At 44.3% G+C, this 23,497-nt stretch overlaps 1 protein-coding gene and 1 long non-coding RNA gene across 4 annotated transcripts in view; one reads left to right on the plus strand and one right to left on the minus strand.

Moving 5' to 3' along the window:
- The window catches only part of ptprfa (protein tyrosine phosphatase receptor type Fa), a 41,548-nt gene that overhangs the window by 4,903 nt on the left and 13,148 nt on the right, over nucleotides 1-23,497 (plus strand). For 2 of the 3 annotated variants that reach the window (XM_086047642.1, XM_086047645.1), the window contains exons 4-16: nucleotides 7,346-7,500; nucleotides 7,568-7,713; nucleotides 9,302-9,443; nucleotides 11,334-11,522; nucleotides 13,039-13,056; nucleotides 14,430-14,540; nucleotides 15,482-15,493; nucleotides 17,512-17,781; nucleotides 18,293-18,874; nucleotides 19,460-19,596; nucleotides 20,060-20,204; nucleotides 21,196-21,513; nucleotides 22,270-22,463. In XM_086047642.1, coding sequence (XP_085903768.1) covers nucleotides 7,401-7,500; nucleotides 7,568-7,713; nucleotides 9,302-9,443; nucleotides 11,334-11,522; nucleotides 13,039-13,056; nucleotides 14,430-14,540; nucleotides 15,482-15,493; nucleotides 17,512-17,781; nucleotides 18,293-18,874; nucleotides 19,460-19,596; nucleotides 20,060-20,204; nucleotides 21,196-21,513; nucleotides 22,270-22,463 — 2,364 coding nt within the window. In that variant the 5' untranslated portion in view covers nucleotides 7,346-7,400. The remainder of the gene's footprint in view (nucleotides 1-7,345; nucleotides 7,501-7,567; nucleotides 7,714-9,301; nucleotides 9,444-11,333; nucleotides 11,523-13,038; nucleotides 13,057-14,429; nucleotides 14,541-15,481; nucleotides 15,494-17,511; nucleotides 17,782-18,292; nucleotides 18,875-19,459; nucleotides 19,597-20,059; nucleotides 20,205-21,195; nucleotides 21,514-22,269; nucleotides 22,464-23,497) is intronic. The other variant, XM_086047644.1, reaches the window with a different exon arrangement.
- Nucleotides 6,792-9,849, minus strand: LOC147139176 (uncharacterized). Its single transcript, XR_015089022.1, has 3 exons — nucleotides 9,638-9,849; nucleotides 9,433-9,542; nucleotides 6,792-7,670 (listed from the first exon to the last, which is right to left on the minus strand). It is a non-coding gene; the product is annotated as an uncharacterized LOC147139176 (long non-coding RNA).

Consider the following 23,497-nt stretch of genomic DNA (forward strand, 5'->3'; position numbering starts at 1 on the left):
AGATACAGTTGCTTACCACAAAATGTTTTTGTCTACAAAAATGCAATACTGAACATACTCAACATTACTGCATATAGAAATAATCGAAAAATAACCATGATAATTTATGTTCCAGACCACGCCCGCAATAAGTGATATCCGCTACATAGCTTAGTTGAAATACTCCCTAGGATATGTTTTATGCCATTTATCACACTTCATTTTTAAACACACAAATAATACAAACACATTTAAATATGTAATTTATTGAACGTTGGATAACTCAAAAATATTGTATACTGCACTGTCATGGAATGGAACGATCCTTCTGTGTTACAGTACTGTAAACGATCCCGACTTTTCCAAACTAACAAATTTATCATATATCTTTATTTATATATATATATTTCTCCTTCTTCTTCTTCTCCTTCTCCTTCGTTCAATTTTACACCATCTCAAAGTAAGTTGTGTGGCACCATCTAGTGGTCAAGAATAGAATTACAACAAACCAAATCCACGAAATAGCTGGACTGCAAAGCCGCAATGGCGGGGGAATGTACTGTATACTCAAGCGCACACACACACACACACACACAAAAAAATATATATATATACCACGAGGCGCTATATATTATACCATGAAAAATGTGATCTTCATCCTTAAAGATGGACGTCATTTTGGGGCCATTTTTGTGGCGCCTGTGGCAAGCGCTTCCCGAGGAGGCGATGAATCACGGCCATATGTCGTTAGCATGTTAGCGCCGTGCTAGCGCGCCGCTCCGAGCGGAATCCAGTCCCGGCCGGCCGAACTTCTCCGGCCCGGACGCTGGCGGGATGCCACCCCGCTGAGCCTGGCGCGCTCTCGTCGCCTCGACAATCTGTCGCTCCGCGGGACGCTTCGGGGTGGACCGATGCCAGGCTAACCCAAAAAAAAAAAAGTCCTCAACTCTGAATTGTCAAACAGAAGAACGGGGACACCTTCCGCATATGTATATTAACATGTAGAATTTGAGTTTTTGGGGCACCCATGACTGTGAAAAGTGACCAAAATGATCATTTTTGTACAAAAGTATTGGGACGCGCGCTAACGTTAGCTAACTATGCTGCATCGTTATCCTCATCCGTGTGAAAGCAGCTGGAGTCAGTTGCGTGTGAGATGGGCGTCTCGGGCCGTGTGTCCGTCTTTCATCCTCCGGTCCGGTCAGACGTTCACTTTAACGAGCTCTCCTGAGGGCCTCCATAGAGAAGACTTTCATCTTTTTGTGGTCGTAGGAATCAGCAGATTCTTCTTCGTCTTTTTTTACTACTCTGCTGTGAAATTGTGATAGTTACAGGACAGAAGAAAATATGCTGGGAGATTGACTCTGCTCTCTCTTTGCAGGTAATATACATTAACGGCTGTTAATGTAAAAAAAAAAACAGATAATTGACTTAATGGTAATATTTTGTTTTGTTTTGTTTACACCTCCATTAAACAACAAACGCAAGATTAAGAAATGGCTTTTGATCAACATTGTTATCAACGCTGACTCAGCACACGGCCTGAGTTGAACATCGGTGGCTTTTTTTTTTTTTTTTTTTTTTACACAGCAATCGCCATTCACTCGATGAACTGCGTGATCTTTTCCCCCGATCGAAACTTCTATTTTTCGATTATCTGCAGTCAGACTGTTGAAAAACATGCTTGACGCACGTAGTCGGCCGCGGGAGTTGAACAGTCGGATTCCGGTTGCTGAAGCGCAGTCACGGAGTTCATCTTGACACCGATATGCGGGGCTTCGCTGTCTGGCGTTCAAAATCAACGGCAATCAATCTTGCACTTACATAATCTTGGACAGGCACAAGGCCGTGCGTGTGCGTGCGCGCGCGCGCGCGCGTGTGTGTGCGTGAAGGTGTTGAAAATGTAGCAGCTTTTGGACCAGTGGGAAGTAGACCAGCATTGTGCTGATGCCGCACTTCATCGCGCACACACAAACACGAACATGAACGCACACATTTTGTCTCGCTTGATGCACTGGAGGCTTGATGGGAACAAACTAGAGGCTTTAATAGATTATCGAAAATGGAGAAACACCGATAATTGTTCATGAATTTATGAAGGAATAAAGATCAGATGCTCTAAAATAGCCTTTTGGCTAATTCGGACTTTTTTTTGAACCGTGATTTTTCATGTGTTATATGAAATTGCAATGCCCCCTTTCAAATAAACGAATCTGAAAACGGAGGTCGTTACACTCCCCTGCCTGTGTTTTGCTCGTCGTCTATTTGAGGGAGGCGTTTATATGACTTGAGTGGACGACACCGCTGGCAACTAATTGGCTCGTGCTAGCTACTTGAGGAAGTATTCGTTGATCCGACATCAAGCAAACAAAAGTCTTTTTTTACTCCAGGTAGTGGTGAGGGAAGTGTTTTAGGGGGTTGCCGGTTGTATGTGTGTGCGTGCGTGTGTCGAAGGGGTGGGGGTGGTATCCATTTCAACAACACAAAGCTTTTTTTTTTTTTTTTTTTGCCTTCAAAAGGCAAGCATCTCGCGTTTCTGCCACACATGAATCACCGCAGAAAACATGAAGTCACGCAGGGTCAAAAGTCACACGACACCAACACAAAAGCGGGCAGGGCCGCCCCCCCGGTGGGTGTGGCCAATCGGCGGGCGTGGCTGCATCCCGCCCGGCCGCCGCTGACGGAGGCGCCGGCGTCTCGCGCGGCGTTGGGTCGAGGCTTTCGTTGCGGTGCTCTTCTTACCGCGCCGTGCTCCTCGTGGGGGTCAAAGTTCACGACCCCGAGGAGCCGCGACAGCTGTTCAACCCCACCTGGAGAGTCTGAACTCGTACTGTGAACCACTGTTTATCGTGGGGGCACGCTCTTGTTGTTCATTTTTCTCTCTGCTGTGACATGGCGTGCGCTCACGGGAAAACGACGAGGCGCTCTAAAGTGGCCGCGATAACCTGACACCCGTGTCCACATAGAAGGACTTTACAAAAAAGTCCTTGCTCTTCCATTTTTGTCTATGTGGCGTGCGCACACTCAGGGCTGACAACGAGGCACTCGAAAGCGGCCGCGCAAGCCGACCATCTTTCGAAGCGTTTTCGGTTCTCAAATACGCGTAATGCTTTCAGAATTCAACTTACACGGGCTTCAATGGAGGAAGTTCTCAACATTTGGCAACATTTGCGGATTTTCTGTACGTTCGAAAAAGCGAGTGTGAGTTGTCTGACGCCCTCATCCACGCTCACACTTTTGCTGTTTCCCAACAAACATTCCTCCTCCTCCTCCTTTTCTTCCTCTTCTCCTGCGGTAGCACTGGAGGGAGGAGCCCCTCTCACCTGGGTCAAACCTCCAGCACAGTTCCCACCCTAGTCCCGCAGCCCCCCACCCCCACGATTGATGGCCCCCCTGGCCCCTGGCCGGAAACCCGACACCCGTGACATCATCCACACTCCCGAGACGCGGGCCGCTTCCCAGCAGACGCGAGCAAACGATCTCCGCTGTCGAATCGATCACGATTCTGCAACCGGCCTCCACCTGTGGGTGACCCCGCCGTAACCCCCCCCACCACCGCCACACTAATGCCCCCCCCCCCCCAAAAAAAAAACCCTCCGACGACACCCCCGGGCTCCATGCTGAGAGCAGCCAGAAGGAGGAGCCTTTTTTAGGGGCTTTGCAAGAGAATTCGTCTAAGGCTGCCTGCGTTGGTGAATCTCAGGAAATTCTTCTTCACCCTCCTTCTCTGGAGGGCGTCTTCTTCTTCGGAAGAGTCTTCTTCATCCTTCGGAAAAGTCGTCTTCGTCCCTCGGATGTCTTCCTTTTTCTTTTTCTTCTTTAAGCCTTTGGACCTTCCTGTTCCTCCTGAGGAGTCAGAAAATTCTTGTCTTCTACGAAGTGGTCTTCATACGGTGTACCCGTGTGGTGCAGGTGAGACACCTGCTTGCACATCATGTTGCTGCTTGTAGTCAATGGATATGAAGTTTAGTTTTGTGGGCCAGATGGAGTAGATTGTTATTGATTAGAACCACGTGTCTTTATTTTTGCTTTTTAGATCTTGCTGCCCCTGTTGTTAATTTCTGTATATGTTGTATTAAAATTGTATTAAAAAGTTGTACTAAAAAAAAATAAAATATATATATATATATATATATATATATTACGTATACATGTTATAAAATGATAGTCATGAAATTATATTTCCATCTCATAAAATTCAAAATGGCATTTTCATCGCACATTTGTCTGCACATAAACGAATGTGATCTTTTCGGTTCATTTCCTTCTTTCCTTCAATAATCCGACGACTGTTGAATGCGACGTGTGTGTTTGTGAGCGGAGTGTGCCCGCCCGTGCCGGCTAGTCAGTTAGCGACTGCTGCAATTGTTAGTAAGTAACAAGATCGAGTTGAATCAAGGAGAGCTGCTCGGTGACGCGGCCGCGCACTTTGAACCTGCCGCAGGTGTCGGCACAAACATTGGCATCGCGCGTTCAAGAAACAAGGTGACTAAAGTCAATATACGCTACGATATATGATGTAGTTGTGCTAATGATTATCCTGAGTTGCATGATTGTAGGTAAATTGTTCTGCACCTTGAGATACGACTCTCATTTGTTCGAAACTCAAAAACACTCCTTTCTTAAATCATCTTTCTCCTTTGAAATGAATGGTAATGCCGTAAATTAATTTCAGCCTCCCACAAAACAAAAAAAAAAAGAAACAAGATGAATTTTTGCTAGTCTCAATAACTCCGCAAGTTTTAATAATGTTGGTTGTTTTTGTCAGAGGATAAAGAGTATATTTGTCTATTGTGATATTATGTCTACATGTGTTGCTCCACCAATTGTGTCCAAATATAATTTTTTTTATGGAGTCATATCGCTGCAACTGTTGAGGCTAATCATTCGCCTGCCTATGGCATTTTCCGTAATGTATTCGTATTAAGCTAGCAGGTCCATTCTAAGGCAAAGTTGTTTTAAATACAATGTGCAATTATTTTCGTTTCATGTTTAGTTTGACAGAAAAAAATCTGGGATTGGCGGGAAACAGTTTTGAGATTTTTTTTAAGAATAAGCAACAACAAAAGGTTTTATCCTTTTTTTTCTTTTCTTTTTTTTGCTTACATTAGAAAACACATTTTCTAGATTTTTTTTTTTTTAGTAATAATGCATGCCGACTGAGTGACTAGAATTGCATTTGATGTCCCAAAAAAGTAGACGTGAGGTTGTCAAATTTGACCCAAATTGTATGTGAAATTATTCATTTGTTTTGGTTCTCAGTGGCAACTTTTAATAATAATATACATATTTTTTTCAATTCCAGTTGTCGGGGAGGCATGAAAAAAAACAAAAAACACTTTTCGCGCTGTCCGGCTGGTTGCCGTGTATTTTCCGGTGAGAAATCTGACACATTACGAAGCAAAAGAGTCCCGGGGGAAGTTTAAGTTTCATGCAGCTGGAATTACGTCTGTGAGACACAACATTCACTCGCTCACACACACACACGCACGCACACACACACGCACGCACGCACACACACACGACTGTGGACGTTCCCCATGAGTCGGTTCCCACCAGCGGAACGCGGCTGCTCTCTTACATCATTGCTCAAAGATCCGCTAATGCTAATTTAATGCTTCATTTTCATGACATCATTGCGCCAAAGTACATCAAACTTCTGATTTTTTTCCCCTTAACGGGAAAACAGTCGTTCCTTGCTTTTAGGCGTTTAATATGTTCACTGACAAAGCTCATAACTTACCTTGAATGTCTGTTGTAGCTTCAAAAAACAAAACAAAACACTTTATGTTTTTGAAGGAAAATAGCTCTGTATTTTGTAAAACCATAATGAAACATCATAACAGAGAATGTAAAAAAAAAAAGTCTGAAGAAGCCATTGTGAAATCGGCCATGTTGGTTTTAGGTGGCCATTTAAGGCTCATTTTGTCCATTTCGAAGGTCCCTTCCAAATTTTGGAAAATCCAGCCCCCAAAGTCAATCTCACTTAGCTACATGAAATGTGGTACACATGTTTATCAGGAGTGGACCCACAAAAAAAGTCTCAAGAAGCCATGCATTAAAAGATACAGGAAGTCAGCCATATTGGTTTGGAGCAGCCAATTTCAGTTTATTCGGCCATTTCCAGGGGGCATTGGATTTTGGGGCGGACCCCGAAGTCGATTTCACTTAGGAACATAAAGTTTGGTAGACATATCTATCATGAGTAGACCCACAAAAAAGCCTCAAGAAGCCATGCCTGAAAACACACAGGATGTCGGCCATGTTGTTTTGAAGAAATGAAGAAATCATCTTGGATGTTTTCACGGCTCATCTAACTAACAAAAATGCACAAGTGTTTTATTTATTTATTTATTTCATGTCTGAGAATATAATGTAAATAATGTATTGGTGGGCCGCCCTGCTGCCGCGTACCGGAATGTGAGCGTGCAGGTTAGTGTACGATTAGAAACGAGACCACAATCAATAATTTCAACAATTTTCCACCTTTATTGTGACCTACAACCTGTCTCGTACGTCGGAAACGTTTCGCTCGGACGTAGAACCACTCGGGCGGGCGGCGTCGGTGCCGGCGGCACCCGTAGACGCGCTGGCTCCTCCGCGTTCACATTTAAGCGCGTTTACGACAGGTCGCCGCAGGGCAGCTGTCCGGTCAGGAGGCGTCGTCACCTTAAGGACATGCCAACATGACTTTTTTTAAATTTATCATAAGTTGATCCTCCAAAACGTTCTCAAAAAGCTGTGCATGAAAAGACACAGGAAGTCAGCCATGTTGTTTTGAAGCGGCCATTTTAGGGTCATTTGTACGTTTTCATTTGGTTTTCAACTTGAACTTTAGCCTCATTTTGGCCATTTCCAAGGGTCCTTCAAATTTTCCAAATCTGACAAGAAGTCGGCCATGTTGACTTTTCAGCTCATTTGGGCCAAGGTCCTTCAAATGTCTGTGACTTTCAGCTCCCAAAGTCAGTTTCACTTCGTAACATATAATTTGGTAGGCAGGTCTAACATGAGTAGACCGGCAAAAAAGTCTCAGGGAGCCATGCCTTAAAAAGCCACAAGAAGTGATTTCAAGGTAATTTTGGCCAATTCTCGGGATCCTTCAAAGACAAACTGGTCCTTGGGATATTTTCTCATCGCTACCAAATACGATAATATCACTCTAAATTCCGAAGAGTTTTCGTCCTTGTGCGGGGGCAGAGTGTGGTATTGAACTTTAATGAGTCGCCACGAAACTGAAAAGCAGAATAAGTGATAGGCTCCCTGCTGGCGATTGGCCGCAATAAGTCATGTGACGTTTTCAGTGCGAGTGTGCAGAGTCATTGATTATTAACAACAACTTTGTGCTCTTTTCCATTTCTCCCGGCAGGTGCCTCTCGGCGACGGCTTGACTTTTTAGCCAATCAGCAGCCGGAGCGGAGACGATGAGCATGGGCCGCACGTGTCGGCCCGACGGTGGCGCCGTTCCCCTCCTGGCGCTCTGGTTGTCCTTGGCCTGGCTGGCGCTGCCGTCTCGCGCCGACAGTGAGTACGGTACGCTGCTACGTCATTTGCTGCACGCCTCATTTGACGGCCACGTTTGTCCTCGCAGGCGCGCCCAGCTTCGTCAAAGCGCCCGATGACCAGACGGGCATCTCGGGGGGCGTGGCCTCCTTTGTGTGCCAAGCGCTGGGCGAGCCCAAGCCGCGCATCACCTGGATGAAGAAGGGCAAGAAAGTCAGCTCGCAGCGATTTGAGGTGTGTGTGATTTTGGAAAAAAAAGAGTAAAACCATTTCGAGTATGTAAATTAAATTCAAATTGAATCAAAATGTTTACGCTTAAATAAACAGTGGAACCTGGAGATATGAATGGTTCTATTTACAAACAATTTGGGTTCTGCTCAAAATTTCTGTATATGTGAATGGACTTGGCATTGACACGCAGAATTGAAAATTCTAATAAAAGATTTTTGTAGCTCATTTTTGAGCCTTTTTTGTTTGTGTGTTTAAAAGTCCCCAAATTCAAATTACGTGTCTTAACTCATTTTGCTCGGAAGACACATTATATGAAAAGCACCTTTCTTTTTGGTGCTGTTGGCGTTTTAAAAGGAGATCGAAACGAGAGCGTCGTTGTTGTCGTTGTGAGGGTGCTCGGTTCTCTCTTTGCTCGTCATTCCTTCGCGCCCACCTGAGCGCCCTAATTGGCCGGCGGCGTTGCGGGCAATCCGGAATGTTCTCCAGGAATGTTGGTCTTCTTCGTGCTTGGCTGCCAAGTGAAGCCCGAAGGCCAAAGTGACGCCTCCCCACCGGGAGGACCGCCGCTCACCGCCTCCCTCATTAGTGCAGGAATGCCATGGCGGAAGTGCAAGGCCCCGTGGCCCGACCTCGGAGTCTTTAACACCACCGCCCCCCACCCACCCCCAACCATTCCATTCCCGAGACCCCTCGCATACCTGATCTCCACTCAGGCGCGTCATTGGACGCAAAACTTCCTCCTCGCTAGGTGGTCCTCACTCCAAACGCTTCCACGTCTTCAGTCACTTGAGCAGGAGCCCCAGCCAAAGTTCGGATAGTTCACTAAAACTGACCAAATAACTACAACTAAAATTGAATTTTTTTAAAATAAAAATTAAAATGCATTTAAAAAAAATAAAATAACAAACTACATCTTGCGTTCATAAAATGAACTAGAATTATCGTGAAAATGTAATCCGTTTGTATGACATTTCGGGGTTCATTTTAAATGTATTTATTTTAGTATTGCTGTACCTCCGTAGCTACGGAAGAGCCAAGGTCAGCTTGTTTGAGAATCGCTACTTTGCTTAGTGACCTTTTTTTAATCTTGTAAATGACAAATCACCAAAAAACTAAAACTAATAGAAACGGAACTAAAACAAGTATTTGAAAAAAAAAAGATTTTTGGGGGTGGGTTTACAAGATTTTCACGATTTGCGGGCCGACACATATTTTGTCCTTATTTAAAATAGCATTTTTGTCATCCATCTGGTTAAGAAGTATGTGGTCCAATGTGACCCCCCCCCAAGTAGCGCTAATGAAAAATTGTGACCCCCTCACAGAATTTAAGTTGCCCACCCCTGAATTACATTCATGTCTTTTTCCACCACAGAAAAATAGTTGCATTTTAATGTTGTCAATGTATGTTCTAATAAGCTACTTCTGTTCTCTTTGCTTCGCCTTTGATTGTCTTCAGCTGTTGTGTTTGTAAATGCTTTGAGGTGTTCTGCGAAGCACATTGAGTTGCCTTGTTTATGACATCTGCGATATAAATAAAGTAGCCTTGCCTTGCCTAAGCTAGGCTAAACTAGCTAGTCTCCCACCCACGCAGGTGATCGAGTTCGACGACGGCTCGGGTTCGGTTTTGCGCATCCAGCCGCTGAGGACGCACCGCGACGAGGCCGTCTACGAGTGCACCGCCGCCAACAGCCTGGGGGAGATCAACGCCAGCGCCAAACTCACCGTCCTGGAAGGTAAGACGCCTGCTTTCATGGGCTGTGCAAAAGGGGCTCAAGACACAGCTAGGGTGGTAAACTCCACACCCACGTCGCTCCCCGTTCCACCTCAGGTGCCTAAAAAGATGACATCAGATGATTCGACACTTTTCACACAGTACAGAGACCCGTGTGTTCCATATCACACTCATGTCCCGGCTTTTCGCTATTACCGTTCACACGTGTCTCCGACTCACTTCCGTCTACTTCCTCAGACCTTTTAGCCTCTAGTCGGAGCTGTGATAATACCCCGGAAGAAGGGAAATTGACAGGTCGACCTCTGTAGGTGGCATGTAGTCAAAAAAGTGACCCCGAGACAAGCTCAGTGGCTCTAGTGAGGCGCCGAGGTGCGCACCTGTTTTCTGTTTTCTGCACAGTCGTGACCCACCAGGCATAACTTCCGCCGCACGCACGTATATTTTCACGCATGTTTGCACGCCCGTCGCAACAAGGTCACCACGCAGAGATGCCAACGGTCAAAGTGACACTTTTGTCCCTGCATCCATTTTCTGAACCGCTTACTTTAGATGATATTTTATTTTTATATCCCTAAGACACGCCCACGACATTTATTCGTTGATCTCAAAAGTTTATATCGTCGCTGCCCTGTGGAGAAACACATGTCCAATTTTGGCACTTTTTGAAATGTTCATGTTAATGCGATGTCTGTGATAGGGAAACACCTTTCCTGTAAAAATGAAAGAAATGGACAGCGATGATACATAAGGCGATATTATTCGTTTATTTATTTATGTTTGGCTATACTATGATACTATTTTTATTTACATTTTTTATGTTGTATGTAGTTTTTTTTTGTAAAACTGTGCTTCTAGTTTTATTTATGATTTTTTTATTTAAAAGGCGCTCCAAATTGAATGTATAAACATTATTATTATTGCTAAGCTATGCTACTATTTCTTTTTTGTTGTAGTATTTACTGTTCATATTCCATTTACATATGTTTATTTTTTTAACTGGGTTAGGGTTATTCTATCATAATTCTATTTTAGCATTTTTATTGCCATTTTGTTTTTAAATGGTGTATTTTTTTTTTTAATTACATCACAGCGTAGAATTTTACATACCAGACAAGCACAATCTGTTTTTGGAATGCATTGCTTTAGTGCCGAAACCCCTCTAAATTCCTTGTCCTCCTTCCCCCCTCTATCACTTTTGTTTGACTGCCTGATCGGGTTGCGGGTGTGCTCGCCTTAATGGTGTGCGCCTCATGTTCACACTTTGTTCGTGACGTGTTTTGAAACCGGAGCGGCTCTCAAATCTGTGCTGGAATCTCAGCAAAGGAAAAGAATATCAAGATTACACACTTGTTACGTTGCAGTCCAATGTTCGAAACAGTAAAAAAAAAAAATGTAGTTTTGGTAGAATCTTAGCAAACGAAAATGTTAAAATGCAAGCATATAGTGTGTAGGCAGACATGCATGCACATGCACAGTTCCAGTATTTTTTTTCAGAATGAAATAATCTGTAAGGCATTTATTTTTAAGGGTAATGTTATCAGATACCTAAATTAAAATGACAGAGGGGATTTTCTGTATAAGTGATAGCGTATATACTGTGGTATTAGTGGACAGTATACAGTGTTATTGTACATTTATGCCCATACTAATAAACACACAAAGTCTTAAACATGTGAACGACAGTACTGTTATATTGCTTTTTTTTTTCTTATTGAAGGTTTTTGTGTGTACGGTCAATCCCTGATTTATCACGCGGTTCATCATTGTAGCCCTCTCTGTATTGCAGATTTTTAAACAGTTGTTTTTATTGTTTTGTTTTGTTTAATTTTTAAAGTGAATAGGTAAGTCGGTGGTTCACTGTATTTGTTGTGTGGATGTTTTGTTGTGTCAGAGGAGCAGATCCCCCACGGCTTCCCGAGCATTGACATGGGTCCTCAGCTGAAGGTGGTGGAGAGGACACGCACGGCCACCATGTTGTGCGCCGCTAGTGGAAACCCAGACCCCGAGATCTTCTGGCTTAAAGACTTCCTGCCCGTGGACATCGAAAGCAGCAACGGACGCATCAAGCAGCTGCGCTCAGGTACAGTAACACACAACATGGCTGCTACATTTCAACACCCAACACGGCTGCCACGTGAACACGCAAAATGGCCGCTACGGAACATGGCAGTACACTAGTCGGAATTCCCTCTCCTGGAAAGAAGATCAATTGAACGCCGCCATCAAGGCAAACACACCTGTGTCCCAAACCCGCTAATGCTAATTAACACGATATGCTGCTCCACTGCCTCCTCTTGAAGCAAACATTGTGAAAAGATAATAAAGTACTATTATTTTTCACAATGACACCCCATGAATCTGCCAGTTGACGCCGGAGTGTCATGGCAGGTCCAGCCCGTCTGCCCACCCGGTCCTCCGGGCCCATGGAGAGCTGCTGATGGCCAAGTGGGGCCACACAGCTTCCGGGGCCCCTCTGTCCTGGCACTTGGTTTACTATCCAGATCGATGACCTCTGCATAGTAACCAAACCTCCATATGTCTCTGACTCATATAACAGACTTTTGGTGTGCTATTGTTAGCAAAAAGGTAGCACAATTAGCTTATTTAGCATTCCACCATGGCTATAAACATACAAAGAGTAGCTAGCTAAGTAAGCACTAAACTCTAAAGACAAAAAGCTGTCTGGTTACTAATTGAAACTAGTTTCCATTAGTCATTAACAGCACAGTTAGGTCAGGGCTAGAGGTAGCGTATCCTAGCAGTCATGGCTAATGCAGTTAGCTAAAGTATAGCCGAGTGGGCAGTATATGTCCTAAAGAGTGTAAAGTCAACTGTGATTAAAAAAAAAAAAAAAAAGTATCGTGATGCAGCCTAGCTAGTTAGCAGTTAGCTAGATTGTAGCATTGTAGTAGGTAATATTATGTTAGCATTATTGATTGTTAGCAGGTAGCTCAGAGTAAGAAAATTACTCTGAGCTACCTGCCTGTATTGGTAGCTAAGCAGTTATTTGCTTGTTAGAGTGAAGCCTTGTAAGTGATCTCGTCTTTGGATAAGACAGGTAAATCGAGGTTAGCTGAGTCCTTGTTCATAAAATGCAGTTGGCTATACTGGCGTAGCACAGCACATGGGAAATACTCTACCATGGTTTGTTAGCTGGTGTATGAGTAATACAAATAGCTCGGGGTTAACCAAGCAGTTTGTTTGTAAAATGCAGTTAGCTGAAGTGTAGCTAAATTGTTAGCTGGTTTACGAGTAAGACAGATAGCTTAAGGAGAGCTGAGTGTAAGACAGGTTAGCTAAGTAACTGGTATCTTAGCAACTGTTGTGTACTGTAAGAAAACTGTGTAAATATCAGTTGTAGTCCATGTTGACAACAAGGTGTAGCATTTAAATAAGCACCTGTAGAAAATGATAGTGTGAGAATGAAAACCTGGGAGGAGAGCACTTAATAACAGCTTAGTAAAAACAAGAAATACTTATTATACACTTATTCTAATTACACATTAAGAGTTGACAGTCTTGTTGTGTTGTTTCCTTCGTCCCCAACTAATGGAAACTTCTTTCTGGTCTTATTTGCATTGACTTTACCTCACCAGGTGGTACACCGATAAGAGGTAAGAATGCTGGACTCCAGAAACCCCCCCTTAGCCCCTACCTGAACACCCCCAAATCACCAAACCTCCTCATTCACCTCCACTTTTATCATTATCATTTCCATTTTTTCTCTTTCACCATTTGATGCTTCTTCTCAAAAGAACACTCAAAGCAGTAGTGTTCTTTGGTGCCTTTCGATTTGAATGGAATCACAATTATGCCAATGCGACTCCTTAGTGTCCGATTGCTTAGCATCTTAGTGCCAACAGTTGAAGTCAAGAAGAAAAATTTGGCCGCCTGTGGACTCCGAATGCTAATTCAAGAGAAACTTTAGCAAGGACACTTAGCATGCGTGTAACCGAATGTTTGGTGAGTATGTTCGCAGGTTGTTAGCTAGTTTGTGACAAAAGCTGATAGCTCGAGGCCAGTTAACCTGTCCTTGGAGGTTTACCTGAGTGGTTGGTATTGTTATCAATGGTTTGGTTTAAAACATCTAGTCCACTATTTCATTTCTTTGGAAATGGAACTGGAAGTGTCCTAGCGTGCCGAAACATTTTACCCGCATCCAGCGCTAATTACGCTTGTCTTCCCTAAGGGACCGGACTGGTCCACATACGATGTTGACATCTTACAAATCCATCCCATGATGCATTTCGCAAATGTATTTTGAAGACATGTCACAGTTGCATGAAGTAGTCTGTCACCGTGCCTACAACGACACGTCTGTTTTCTGTCTCAACTTAAACACAAATGTCCGACAAAAGACCACAAAAGTATTTACGACGTGGACATGAGGAGCAGACGCCATGTCAGGTAAGCGTGGCGCGTGAAAAGTCAAACGACAAGTACCCGCCAACACAGGAAATTAATTTTCGGCAATATCCGTGTTTGAATCGGGACTGAATCATATAGTATTTGGATCGTATTTGTAGCTTAGTGTATTAAAAGGTCTTGTAATTAGTGTAAATTGTATCATAAAATGGGTTAATCCCATTATACTTGGAGTGAATCGTATCTTAATTAGAATGAGTTGCGTCGTAGAGTGAATTGTATCATAGTTGGATGAAAGATATTTTATTGAAATTGGAATGAATCATATCATAATCAGAGTAGAATTTTATCATAATTGGAGTGATTCACATCAACCATGATATGTGAGTCATTGGAGGAGAACATTGGAATGTAGCTGGAGTGAATTGCATTGTAATTGTAGTGAATCGTTTGTCTTTGTAGTAAATCCTATTGGGTTGTAATCAGTCTTCATTGACACAAAGAAAAGAGCCACCACACTAAAATGCGCTAACAGCTAACCGTACTAGAAGAATACGCACTATGCTTGTGTGGCCGTTAAGTGGCGGATGACGCTGATGTGACCTTTGACACACATCCGCAGGCGCTCTTCAGATCGAGAACAGCGAGGAGTCAGACCAGGGCAAGTACGAATGTGTGGCCGTCAACTCGGCGGGGAGCAGATACTCGGCTCCGGCGAACCTCTACGTACGAGGTAAGACCAGGAGGACCTTCGCCAAGGCCTGCTCACTCATCATGCCAGGACTTCCTGCTTTGGCCTGTCCAACTTCCTGTCTGGAGCTTTCTTCGCTTCCTTCATTTGTCTTCTCTGTTGAACTGATTTGTGTTCAAATGACTGTTCAGCATGCTAGCAGTTAGCTAGCTAGAAGCACAGTCACCATTTTGAATCACGTGCTTGGTGTTGTCGTTGATCTTCACAGGTCTGATGTCGTCCTCTTCTCCTCGTGCTTGTTGTTTTTGCATCAAGGCACCCGTTCAACCATTCATGCCTTCATTTAACATTGATGCATGAATCATTCCTCTCTTTATCCATCCAGCCATTTTTCTTCCATCAATCACTTTGTTCATTTGTTCAATTGTTCCTCTCTCAACCATCCATCCACTCACCCATCCATTCATCCGTTCATCCCTCTATCTATCCATCTGTCGGTTCGTGGTTGTTCTTCTGTCTGTCCATTTGTATGTTCGTTCATTCATTTGTCTATCCATCCGGTCATCCATCATCAGTCATCCATCCGTCAGTTTGTATGTTTGTCCTTCTGTCTGTCCATCCATCCGTGCGTGCGTGCGTGCGTGTGTGTCTGTGTCCTGTGCATAATGTTGAGTGTAATTATGATGTCAAGTCGACATTACAATCAAACACGAAACAATGATGATGTTTAACATAGTCAAACATGGATCAGGCTTCTGTGTGTGTGTGTGTGTCTCTTTAATTGAGCATATTTTGGGCCTGTTTTACTCTTCTCTGTTTTTCCTTGTCTCCTTCCTCCTCGCTTCCCCTCTCTCTGGTTGTTGTTGTTGTTGTTGTTGTTGTTGTTGTCGTCGTCGTCATTGTTGTTGTCGTCGTCGTGGTTGTCGTCTCCTCCTGCGTTACCATCCCCATCACACAAAACCCAAACACTGCAAACACTGCAGACCAGCGAGAAGGTTTGTTTCTGCACTCGTCCCGGACGGCGGAGGTGCGCTGGACAGGAGCCAGGCAGCGTTGGCATGTCGCCAGGCGCCTCAGGCCCGTCCCGGCCTCACCCCTCGCACCCCCTCTTCCTCTCTCGCCGAACCCCCACCCCCACCCCAGCCTGCACCCCGAGACCATACCCGTTCCCCCTTCCTTGCTACTGCTTTGCCTGTTGACGCCTGCACTTGACTGCTTTCCACTTTTCGTGAAATGAAACCGCTCATTTTCACTTATTTACTTTTTTTCAGTTCACAATAGAGCATGGAATCAAAGTTATGGTCCGAACTCTTGAACAACAGCTACAGCATCAACATCAATAAATAACATTATCAAGAGTGTATTATTCACTAAACTAAAATAAAATAAGCAAATATGAACTAAAGTTAAAAAAAAAAAGTAATTCATATAGAAATAAAAAATAATTGTTTACTGAAATGAAGGAAAATGTTAACGTAGTAAAAAAAATACTTATTTACAGTACTTATGTAAGTAAGGAAAAATATTGACTGAAGTAAAAGAAAATCCTTTATTACTGACTTAAGTAAACGAATGGAAAATGCAAACTAAATTTAAAAAATCATTAAATCAACCAAAAAATGAAATACACAATAAGTAAAGTTTAAAAAATTCACTTTAGTCGGCCTATAATAAAAATGTCCACTAAAGTAAGAAGTAATACTGATTTTAATCAAATAGAGGGGAAAAAAATACAGTGCATAAATGGGGGGGGAAATGGTTTTATTCACTTACTGTAATTAAAATGAGAAGAAATGTTAGTAAATTGAATTTTAAAAAAGTAAGACAAAATGTATTATAAGATTAATTAAAACAGTAAAAAATGACAGCTGAAATACAAATCCTGCCGTCTGGTTGCATGTGGCAGCACCCCACCAACACCCTGCATGACTACCGACCCCCCCCCCCCAACTTGTGTCCCCGCGTTGTTTTAGTCTTTTTGCTCTCTGGCATGTCTACACGCCTGTTCTCACTACGTGTATCACCGGTGTCGTCATGGCAACCTGGGTATGTCGGCTAAACACAAAAACGTAAAATTGGTTGCATCGTGCTCTGCCCTACGCGCTAATGTGCTCATGCTAACGCTTCCCTCCATGCTAGCATGTCGTAACTTCACAGCCTCCTCACGGGGAAACCGGCCACTTTATTAGGTACACAGCACACCTCAACGAGTGGCTGTTGAGAGTGAGATAGACTCCCCAGAGATGTTCACGTGTCTATTTCAAACATCTGGAAGCCATTTAAGGACGCGTGTCTTTTAGGTGGCTGACCACGCTGCATTATTTAACATGTTCCCTACTCAAAACATTTTGGGGTGGCGTATCGCAAAAACAAAACCCGAGTATGGACTGACTCACAAAAGTGATCCGCATCAATCAAGTCACAGGAGTCATTGTTGTTGCCGGCGGCTCCGCTAACGCCAGTCAGTGAACCAAATTATGAGTCTGTTAGTTTGAGTCAGCGAACCAAATCGACTTGAGTCGATGAACCAGATTTCGGGCGTCCGCAGTGTTTGCGGTAACTTGGCTAACTCGAGTCAGTAAATCAAATCATCCAAGTACGGCAGTGGCACTAACGCAAGTGAATGAACCAACTCAACTCAAGTCAGTGAAACAAATCACAAGTCCATCTGTGGTGATACCAGTGAATCCGCCACCTTGAGTCACTAAATGGAATCATCCGAGTCTGCGGTGTTTCCTGCGATTCGGCTAACTTGAGTCAGTGAACCAAATGGAGGCAGTTGAATCCAAATCATCTGAGTCTACCGTGCTTCCTGTTAGTCCGCGAACTTGAGTTTATGAACCAAGTCCACTAACTCACCAGGGCATAGGACGCGGGTTAATCAAGATCTCGGACCGGCAATTTCTGATTCAATACAAAGATTCAACTAATTAATCAGGTTGATTGAAAATGGTCGTCCCGGTGAAACGCCCTCCTCTGATGGCGCGTCTCATCCTCCATCCTCCCCATGCAGTTCGTCGCGTGCCACCCCGTTTCTCCATCCCGCCGTCCCACCACGAGGTGATGCCCGGGGGCAGCGTGAACCTGACGTGTGTGGCGGTGGGCGCCCCCATGCCCTACGTCAAGTGGATGAGCGGCGAGGTCGAGCTGACCCGCGAGGAGGAGATGCCCATCGGACGCAACGTGCTGGAACTGGCCAACATCCGCCAGTCGGCCAACTACACCTGCGTGGCCATCTCTTCGCTGGGCGTCATCCAGACCACGGCGCAAATCACCGTCAAAGGTGCAACAAATGTTTTTTGTTTATTTTCCCCCAAATGGGTGCTACTACTGTATTTCCCATTCAAAGCATGTAGCAAAAATTCAATACCTTTACGTTTTTTCTGAAAGGGTGTCTGTATACTGTAAACTGAATTTTCAAATACTGTGTGCATCCAACAGATGGTGCTGCTTTTTCCCTATTCAAAGCATGCAAAATTGCTGCATGCGTTGAATGTGAAAAAGTGGCACCATCTGGTGGATATAATAATACTCTACAAAGAAAAAGAATAATACTGTGATACAGTTATATGTCATACTTCTCAGTATTGTTACATTTTTGCAAAAAAAGAGTAAAAGATTGTGAAATGTTGCTGCATGCTTTGAATGGGAAAAGTGTAGCGTCATCTGTTGGACCAATATAAGAAAATAAGACAGCACTAGTCTCAATTGAAATGGTCAGCCGAAGGATTGCATTAGTTCGTTACATATAAATGTGGGATAAATAATGTTATTTCCGTTTGCCCCGCCCCCAGCCCTGCCCAAGCCCCCCACCTCCCTCATGGTGACCGAGACCACCGCCACCAGCGTCACGCTAACGTGGGACTCTGGCACCTCGGAGCCCGTGTCCTACTACGTGATCCAGTACCGAGCCAAGGCATCGGACAACGGCTTCCAGGAGGTGGACGGCGTGGCCACCACCCGCTACAGCATCGGGGGTCTCAGCCCCTTCTCCCAATACGACTTCCGGGTGATGGCGGTCAACAACGTGGGCCGGGGGCCGCCGGGGCCCGTGGTGGACACGCGCACCAGTGAGCAGGCGCCCTCCTCGCCTCCTCTCCGCGTCCAGGCCCGGATGCTGAGTCCCACCAGCGCGCTCGTCCAGTGGGAGCCTCCCGAGGAGGCCAACGGGCAGGTCCGGGGGTACCGGGTCTACTACAGCGCCGACTCTCGGGAGCCGCTCGGCGCCTGGAACAAACACAACACGGATGACGGCCAGCTGACCACCGTGGCCGGACTCGTCCCGGACGCCACCTACGGCTTCAGGGTGCTCGCCTTCACCTCGATGGGTGACGGACCGCCGTCGGACGTCCTGCTCATCAAGATGCAGCAAGGGGGTGAGTGCATCTAAAAGACCATAAATACCTATCATACCATAACATATCAAACATACTATGTACCCTACCGTACCGTATTTGTATCGTACCGCACCGTACCAAGGTATACTGTGCGATATCATACATAAAAAGTAATTTTATATCCTATCATAACGTATCATATAATACCACATCACACAAACTCATACGTTATCTATACCATTTCATATTATCTCATACCATACCATATTGTATCATGCTGTACCATATCACGCCACATTACACCAGACATACTGTATTATATGGTATCCAATGGCGATTGATTCATTTAAGCGGATAAAACTCCAAATATTGAATATACTTATACTGGCCCGGTCGGGACCAATGTCATTGAAGTTTGGCTGGCCTGAGACAGTCACGTAGTGGCCCCGGGTTTGTCATGCAGCCGGAAACAAAGAAACATTGACAAAGAAAATGACAACAGACTGCATATTGTGGAAGATAAAAGCCACCTACAAAGTCAAGCGACTTTCACAATTTCTTACCCTGTTGCACCTTTTCACACCCTCATAAATCAAACCCAGATTCTTCTCGTTGCTTTTTCAGTTCCTGCTCAGCCGTCGGATTTGGAGGCCGAAGCCGAGCTGGACTCTCGCATCATGCTGTCGTGGCTCTGGCCCGCGCAGGACCCGGTCGTCGGGTACGAGCTGCGCTACTGGGAGGCCAACGACCCCCAGGAGAAGGTAGATAGAATTTAAATTCCTCTTTCCCATTTTGATCAGGGCTGAGCAAGGTAGGTTAAATTGGTTAAAAGATGCGGAAATATAACAGATGACGTGGAAAGAATAGGAAATTGACAATTATTCAATTCAATTAAAAAATTGACATACAAGCTTTCCACCAGACAGCACGATATTGTAATTCTAATTCTAATTTCCCATTTTCAAAATGTATTCTATTAAATAACTGACTAATCAATTATAACAAAATTAATTATTAAAAAGGAAACATTTAAACATGTGAATTTCTATTGAATTATTAGAATCAACTATTTTGCATGTTTTTTCTGCCTTTATCTACAAATGAGCTAGCCCCATTTTAAAAAAAACAACAAAAGTTGCCCCGGAGCCCCAAAGTTTGCCCAGCCCCGACATCGAAGATCCAAGATGGTTGACATTTGAGGCCTTGCTGATTGTATTCCGGCAGCACAGCGTGACCTTTGAGCCCACCGGCTCTTACGCCGTGGACGGTTTGAAAGCCGACACCGTCTACGTGTTCACGCTGGCCGCCAGGTCTGAGACGGGCTTAGGAGTCTTCACGAGACCCATCGAGGGCAGGACCGCCCGATCCAGTAAGTGCAAAATGTCTTTTCTGTTTCGTGTGTGAGAGGTGGTCCTCTAGATTCATATTAATTTAGCATGCTGCTAACTGCTCCTAAAACACTCAATGACCAAAAGACAAGCTGGTATAATGTCCCAAGAGCCGTGCAGAACGCGGCTCGCCAGACTCCTCAGGAGTCAGAAAAGGTGGCAAAATGTTCCTCTGGATCTGTACAAGGTTAGCATGTTCCTACCTGGACTCTAAACATTCACTGGACTGGATTAAAGAATGGAAGCAAAATATTCCATTGGATTTCTACTAGGTTAGCATGCTGCTAACTGGTCGCTGAGCATTCGCTGGATTCCACAATGCCAAAAACAAGGAGCCATGCTATTCCTCATCCATGCAAGGTTAGCACACTGCTAACGTGTCCTTAACTAGTCACTTGACTTTATAAGACAGAAGACCGGGTAGCCTCTAGATTTATGCTAGGCTAAGATGTTCCTTAAACACTCACTGGACTCTCCAAGAAAAAGACAAGGAGGCAACATGTTATTCCGCATCTTTCCTAGGTTAGCACACTGATATTTGGCCCTTAAACTCTCAGTGGACTCTACAAGACCCAAGTGAAGGTTACAACATGCTCCTCTGGATCTTTGCTAAGTTAGAACGCTGCTAAGTGGACTACAACCCTTGGCTGTTCTACTTGAGATCAAAAACAAAGTAACAAAATGTTCCTTTGGATCTGTGATAGGTTAGCACGCTGCTAACTGATCCTAATTAAACTCTCACTGGACCCTTCAGGACCAAAGACAAGGTGACACGTTCCATTAGCTTCAAGATAGGTCAGCTCCCTGCTAAGTGTGCCTCACCAAGTCCAACTTGGACCTGTACCGTCATCTCCAGCCAGTCCTCGCTCCCCCGCCGCATTGTGTGTTTGTGCCATTTCACCACGTGTGCATACTTTTGTGTGTTTTCATGTTAGCGTGTCGTCTTCCATGATGCGTCTGTGTTCCCATCAGCCCCCTCGGTGCCCCCCCAGGACGTCAGCTTGCTCAGCCTGAGCTCCACCAGCATCCAAGTGAATTGGGCGCCGCCACCGGCCGCCACCGGGCCCTACGATGCCGGCGCCGGCGTCACCGGCTACTCCCTCGCCTACCGTGCGCTGGCCAGGGAGGACGCGCAGCGCCACCAGGTGTCGGGCATCGGCGCCGACGTGCGCAGCTTTGTGCTGGAGGGTCTGGAGAAGTGGACAGAATATTCCGTGTGGGTGCGAGCGCTCACCGATGTCGGTCCTGGACCGGAGAGTCCGCCAGCCCGCGTTAGGACGCAGGAGGACGGTACGTGGACAGAAGGACGTCGCCAGGAAGTCAAAAGGCCTTCATTACGACCTGCTCGGAAGAACAACACACAAATTTGAAGAGATGCTGAAGATGCTGATGTTTAGTCTGCTAGTTTAGTTTAATTCTAGTTACTAATTAGTCATTTTTTTTAATGTAAACTTTCTGCTTATGTAATTTATGAATTCAATTCGAATTAGACATTTTTCTTTTGGAAAAACATTTCACTTATTTTCATTATATTGCATTAAAAAAAATAATCAAGTGAACACATTTAACATTCAAAATTATAATATTTGATTTGATTTAACGTAATTAACGTCAGGTGATTTAAATAAACACATTCAACATTGCTTTTACTTCTAAACATGTATTTAATGTGTGAAATTAACCCTTTCATGCATTGTGGTCACTACTGTGGACAGCTATTTAAAAGTTGCTTTCGCCCATATTAATTCATCTAAATTTAAAAAAATATTTTTAACCCTTTCATGCATTAATTATGATTTAATGTTATTATTTAAAATAGAACTCTATTTTTTAGTTCAATTAATATAGGCGACAGCAACTTTTAAATAGCCGTCCACTGTAGTGACCACTTTGCATGAAAGGGTTAAAAACAGTTTACATTGTGCTTGTTACAAATGCCTTTTTGCTGATTCTATTAATTTTGAGCTTGTTTTTTTTTTTTTAAAGTTCATTTCCGATGATAAAAGCCATTTTGTTGTTGTTTTTATCGTCGTTGTGGTTGTTCAGTGCCTGGAGCGCCGCCCAGAAAGGTGGAGGCGGACGCCGTCAACGCCACGGCGGTTCGCGTGAGCTGGAAGCCGCCGCTGTCCATCAAGCAGAATGGCCACGTGCGAGGCTACCAGATCGTCTACTCCAGGATGGAGCGAGGCGAGCCACACGGCCAGCCCCTCATCGTGGACGTGGCCCAGCCCGACGCTCAGGTCCACCGTCCTCTCTTGCTTGCTTTCCCTTCTCAACTCACATGCATTCGACTTTGTGTTCCTAGTTGACCAGCGTTGTTCAAAAGTGACGCAAAAGTATGGGGACAACAGTCCTAATACTTTTGACCACCGTAATGTACAAATGAATATTTGTCCAAATGTATTTCATGAGTTAAAATTCAAACGCAGGTCCCTCCATTTACGGGGCTTGAACAAATGTATTTGGACGCTGTCCGATTACAACACAAGTTTTTCAAAAGCCTGAAACAAGTTAAAAGGGGGGCAAAATCTGCAATAGACAAAAGTATTGGGGCACCAGGAAGTGGTGACTGAAGAAAATGTGGTCGAAGGTATTGGGGTAGAAAGCTGAAAATGAACACAGAAATGTAATGAGAAGCGAAAAGTGAAAAACTGGAGGTCAGACAAAAGTACTGGGACAGTTACAGGAAGTGAAGAAAATGTGGGGTTTGAACAAATGTTTTGGAACACCGACAGGAAGCGGAAAGTAAAGAAAATGTCGATTTCGGACAGAAGTATTAGGACACCTCATTTGTATTGGGACAGGAAGTTAAAAATGAAGACAATGAGGACTAATGTTTTGGGACATTCACAAGAAGTGAAAAGTGAAGTTAGGACAAAAGTATTGAGACAGCTACAAGAAGTGGAAATTGCACAGAATGTGGACAAAAAAAGAGGTTCGGACAAAAGTGTTGGGAATGGAAGAGGAAACTGAAAATAATGTGGACAAAATAATTTGCGCACCTACAGGACATAAAGAGTGAAGAAAATGTGGAGTTCTTACAAAATATCGGGACAGTCACAGGGAGTGCAAAGGGAAGAGAAGTGGAGGTGAGCTTGAACATATTCTAAATATGCAGACTAGGAGACACAATTAGTCTCCTGTTGTCTATCGCCTTTGAGTCAAGTGGAAGTTTTGGACATAAATCTTGCTGCCACAAAAAAACACGCAAGCCAAGAAAAAGAGAAGAAAAGAAAAGAAAGCAAAGACGCTCCATCAAGTCACACCAAGAAAA

Source organism: Filicampus tigris, chromosome 12 (assembly GCF_054856515.1).
Source record: "Filicampus tigris isolate MCC_2025a chromosome 12, RoL_Ftig_1.0, whole genome shotgun sequence".
Taxonomy (NCBI): domain Eukaryota; kingdom Metazoa; phylum Chordata; class Actinopteri; order Syngnathiformes; family Syngnathidae; genus Filicampus; species Filicampus tigris.